The sequence below is a fragment of the Sinocyclocheilus grahami genome, unplaced genomic scaffold, assembly GCF_001515645.1.
Source record: "Sinocyclocheilus grahami isolate Dianchi unplaced genomic scaffold, SAMN03320097.WGS_v1.1 scaffold260.1, whole genome shotgun sequence".
Lineage (NCBI taxonomy): Eukaryota > Metazoa > Chordata > Actinopteri > Cypriniformes > Cyprinidae > Sinocyclocheilus > Sinocyclocheilus grahami.
The window spans coordinates 1220426-1225460 of record NW_015505439.1 but is presented as its reverse complement, the minus strand read 5'-3'; the positions used below and the strand labels follow the sequence as shown (position 1 = coordinate 1225460).

Here is a 5035-nt window from a genome sequence, read left to right as displayed (position 1 = left end):
GGGGCGTGGTTTGCGCCCAACTGGTTTGGGGAAAAAAATCACGCAACGAAGAAGGAAAGAGGCCAACTTCCGGTATGATGCGCTGAACAGGGACCAAAGAACATAACTGCAGGGCGTTGCTTCAGAAGCGGCGAGGGAGACGCTTGAGGAACGGAAAGCACAAAGCAGTTTAGGACTTTAACAGGAAATTTATTTTTATTTATTTTTTTTTGGAAACGGATCATCATATTTATCGGAAAGTACAGGCGGTTGAGCACGACTGCTCCGTGAATGGATTGGAGGTAGGTAGGTGGGGGGAAATGGATTATAATGAAGATTTGGAGGTACGAAGGAAGTGGAGGGGAAAGGAGGGGTCAGTTGAGTGATAAAAGGAATAAAAGAGTAAGAAGTGACAAGGGAGAGGAGTCTGAAAATGATGATGACAGAGGGGAAACTTTTCAGAAAGAAATAAAGGAGAAGTATGAGGTCGTAATTAGGTTCAATGGAAAGAGTCAGGAGATCATGAAGAAAGTCAGCCCATTTGTGTTAACCATAACTCTGGCAAATAAAATAGGGGAGATGGAGTTCGCGAAAATCCTTAATGATGGTAACTTACTGGTTAGATGTGCCGATGCAGGGCAAATGGAGAAAGCTCTAAAAATTAAGGAAATCGCAAAATGTAAGGTGGAAAGTATGGGAAGGGTGGGAATAAGGAAAAAAAGTGGAACGATAGGAGTGATTACAGGTTTTATTGTTGTTGTTGTTGTTATTAATGTTATTATAAAGCAGGGCAGGGATAAGGTGTGCGTGTGTAGGTATGTATGTGTCGGGATAGAGGTGGGAGAATGGGTGATTTAGTCTGTAAACCTATTTTCTGATCCACACTCCGGGGCAGAAGGTGGCGGTAATGCACCAATACGCTGGATGCCAACCGCCGTAAAAATATAAGAAGAAGAAGAAGAAGAGGAACAGCGAAAGAAAACGAAAAAGATAAAGAAAAGAGCATGGGCCCACGAGGCGTCACTCGTTTACTGAATGAAACGTTGCTGAATATTGCAAGTGAGAGTGCGGTCTTATCTCCTTTATACAGATATGTTATCTTCGACATGCACCTTGGATGGTGTGCGTTTGCTTTAGTGTTTTATTATGCAACAATTATATAACCGGAAAACGTACATCATCTGCCTGAGCTGGGCTGAATGCTTTTCCAGCACTTTGTAGTAAAAGCAAAGCACTTGTAATCAATCACCATAAAGCTGTTCCGCGGCGTGAGCGCCTTGTACATCGATTCGGCAACAATTCGTTTGTGATTGGGTCATACAATAAGTATAGAATATTCTGACCAATCACCGTAGAGTGCGGTGTAAATAAGATGAACTAAACTACACTTCACCTCAAAGAAAACGGCGCGAAGTTGGGAGCGATACCAATTCACTTTTAGAGGGGTGTTCGTAAGCGCTGTACTGTTATTGATGTACACTCGTAAAACGAATTCAAACGTAATGAGGAAATATACTTTGTGTAGCGTTAAATAGGCACACATAGCGCTTAGGACAGTTATCCAACAGGTTTCGTTTTCTTAAAGAAACCCCATGTAGTGCTGACGAATGAAATCGCCCAGAAGAAGGAAATGTGGAGGAGAACTCAAACAGAAGACCCAAATATGTATACAGGATCTCATTATTGTCCATAAATATTACATAAACGCGTTTATTAATCGCTACTGTTTCCCTCTGAATAAGTCGGTAAGTTCTAAGAAGATACTAGTTTTTAAAAATGTGTATGAAGCTAGTTGAGTTAGTTTTACCTTCAAATTGAATAAAGTTAACTTAACGTACTTTTTACTACGAAAACACGTTTGGACGTAGATTTATCGGTGAGGTATTTTAGTAAATATATAAAATCGATTTAAGTTACAACTTTGTTGTCAATGCAGGTGTGTTTTGAAAAACGTGACCACAATGTCTCAAGTGACCCTTTTGGATGAGGTCTCTCAGTGGAACCAGGAGACCTGTCAACAAGAACTCAAAACGGTCCTGCCCAAACTAGTTATATCCTTTCCTGACTTCACAAATTAATTTTACTTGTAGTCTAAGGCAATGTATGAGTGTGCACATATTTGATTGTTTAGGACTACCTTAGTGTCATTTATGTAACATTATGATTAAGATTAGCCTTGACACTTGAACGCCATGCATCATGACACTGACAGCTGGGAAGAGCACACAAGTAAGTCTGAGCTGTCTTCAATATGTAATTGTTTTAGACCTGGCATATCTCGAGTGGACCTCTCAATAAATATTTTATTCGTATAACCTACTTTGTTGATTTTCTCCACATGATTCCATCTCCACAGATATTCTTCAAATAATCACAAGCAGGTTCCTCCCTCATCTTTCTTCATCAGAATTAGAGATGGGATGTTTCTCCACGGTCTTACCCAAGGTTTGAGAATTAAATTCCCACAAAATGTTGGTTTTATAGTTGGGAAGAGCATTTTTTCTATTTGAGTACTTGGTAGCTCATTTAAAAAAAGAACTTGAGTACTCTAGGTATCATGATGATAATGAAACAATTTTAAATAAAACACACTGTTAATGGAAATAATATAAAAAAAATAACACAACTAGTTATAATTATTAATAAAAAAAATGTTATGCAAAAGATGAAAGGAATAAGATTGTTTCAAACAACACAGTTGTAATGAATTATGTCTCGCGTTGCATGAGCTGAAAAGTGAATAAACACCGGTAAAATTAAGCGCTTTGGTAGAGGATTGATTAATTCATCATATATGAGTGTTATATATTCATATATTACGGAGTGATTCTAGACATCATTGTGCACTTCAAAGCCTTTGTTTCACTTTAGTTCTCTGGTCTGGGCAGCATGCTGTCTGAATGCTTAGCAATCAGACAAGGTACCTCCCAAAATGCTGTCATAGCCAATCAGGGAAAAAAAGTAATTAATTTTCATGATTTATCATTGCTGTCACTTTCGAGTATCGGGTACTCGTGCCAATTCAATTCTATAGCCTGAAGTATTCAACAGGAAGCCTATTTTCATGTGTTGTCATGTACGATCCACAGGTGGTAAAAGTGTTTGCCAGTCTTTTGGAAGAAATCAGCAAGCAAATTGGAGGCCTTTCTAGTCAGAACACAGAGCTACATGTGTTATTGAGAAATATCTTGAAGGTTTGAATATGCCATATTGAAATTGAAACAAACATTTCTTCATTTGCTGGTCATAGTGATTTCTGCTGTTGTGTTTTTGCCAGATGATGGTCCAGACCCTGGAGTCTCTCTCTGGCTGTGTGCGTCATGTCTGTTCCTTCGAAGAGTCTGTCTCCTTTGATGCCATTCGCTCTCTGCCCTCCTGCATCCTCAGAGTCCTAAAGGACACCTTCCAGCACTGCAAGGTACAACATTATTATTATATAATGCACTGGACATATTTTTACACTATCAGCCATCGATTGTGAGTACACCAAAAAGGCTGTTGTCTGTTTTAGTGTGTCTGTGAACTGCAATAGTGGTTATGCAGAGGATTTTATTTTCTGTCAATTTCAGTATGGTGTTGATGTGTTTATAGGACAGTGAGGTCATGTACAGTGGAAGGCTGTCATTGGTGGGCGATCTGCTTCAGGGCCTGTTTAAAGAGGCCTATTCTTTGCAGAAGGGCCTGATGGAACTCATGGACAAAATTAACTTGGAGGACACTGCTTCTGAGGAGGAAGTGTCGGATATTGTCACAGGTTTGTGGTATCTGTGTGAGAAATCTCCAGTGAAGAGGTGGATTTGCTTTTCAGTAGTTATTTTGAATTTTGTGTTTGGCTTGCAGTAATTCACAGTCTGCTGGACATATGCTCGATCATATCCAGATTGGACATTGCGCTACATGCCAACACATGGAAATTTATCATAAAGTGAGTTTAATGTGCATCATAAAACCTTTTATCTGATTTTAATAGAAATATTTTTTTATGGCCATGTTGCATATAAAGATTAATTTTATGTCCTGAAGTAAAAAGGAAAGTCTCACTTTTGCTGCATGATTTAAATGCCAGTAACTTGAGTCCAGGTTTTTTTTTTTTTTTTTACTAGATAAATGTTACACAGTCAAAAAACCTTCTTGTGCCAATTTGATCAGACATTATAAATAGCACCTAATACTTAATTATTCAATCTAAAATCTCTATGAAAAAAAATAATAATGCTAATTTATGTACTGACAGTTTGTGTTTGATTTCAGACAGAGCGTGAAATACCAGTCTTTTGTAGAAGATCGGCTTCACCACACTGACATAGCCTTCTCGTTGTGTGAAGACCTATATACATCTGTCCAAAACTGTCTTGAGCTGGCCCAACAGATTCAACAGGCAGGCCTACAGGTAGGCTCATAATCAGTTAAACATTTTTTTGCAGAGGTGGTGATTTATTGGTTGATGTGGTATTTTTGTTGGACAAGTCTAAAGTGTTTTTATATAAAAGGTCAGCTCATATCTGACTTCCTCCTTTTGTTTGTCATAGGAAATTGTGCACTGTCCAGAATACAAGCTTTTCCAAAAAGCAACAAAGATGTGTAGGTTTTTTGCCAACACATTAGTCCACTACACAAAGGTAACTGAGGGGAAAGTGAAAGTTAAAAAACATCAGAACATGTTAAAATGATTGTAAAAGTCTGAAATATTTATAATGTTCTGTTTTTTGTCATGTGATAGGAATTTAAAACATGTCTTGCCAAGTCGTGCTGTCGATTTCTCCGGTTGTATCTCCAAATCCACTGGTAAATGAAAGATATATTGCAAGGTCAACATTCATAACATGGGGATTTCAAGCAACATGATTTTAAAATCATGTCAAAGTATTGGTTTTGTCTATTGTCTAATTAAGCTTGTGGTTTTTCCCTCCTCAGCAAGTTCCCTCCCTCTGTGTGTGCCCCGTCTGTGCCCTCTGCCCTCAGTGAGGAGTTGAGAGTGGCGGTTCTGGTTCCCATGGATGCCATGCTGACACAGCTGCTCTCCTTCCAACCCTTTGCAGAATCTGTCCTGGACCCA

General features: G+C 38.7%; 1 protein-coding gene across 1 annotated transcript; it reads left to right on the top strand.

Annotated features, from left to right (window-relative positions):
- The first annotated feature begins 66 nt into the window (after positions 1-66).
- On the top strand, positions 67-4952 carry LOC107599118 (uncharacterized protein C1orf112 homolog). The gene is made up of 11 exons (XM_016290617.1): positions 67-281; positions 1916-2030; positions 2169-2208; positions 2336-2424; positions 3069-3173; positions 3257-3397; positions 3571-3733; positions 3820-3904; positions 4231-4369; positions 4509-4560; positions 4894-4952. Exons 1-11 carry the CDS (start codon positions 271-273, stop codon positions 4950-4952), a joined length of 999 nt encoding a protein of 332 aa, XP_016146103.1. The 5' UTR covers positions 67-270.
- Positions 4953-5035: the final 83 nt, after the last annotated feature.

Bases quoted from the DNA above. Each gene is read 5' to 3' on its own strand.
- LOC107599118 (XM_016290617.1), top strand. The intron at 3,905-4,230 runs GTGAGTTTAATG...GTTTGATTTCAG, and splicing joins ACATGGAAATTTATCATAAA to ACAGAGCGTGAAATACCAGT. The intron at 4,561-4,893 runs GTAGGTTTTTTG...TTCCCTCCTCAG, and splicing joins CCAAAAAGCAACAAAGATGT to CAAGTTCCCTCCCTCTGTGT.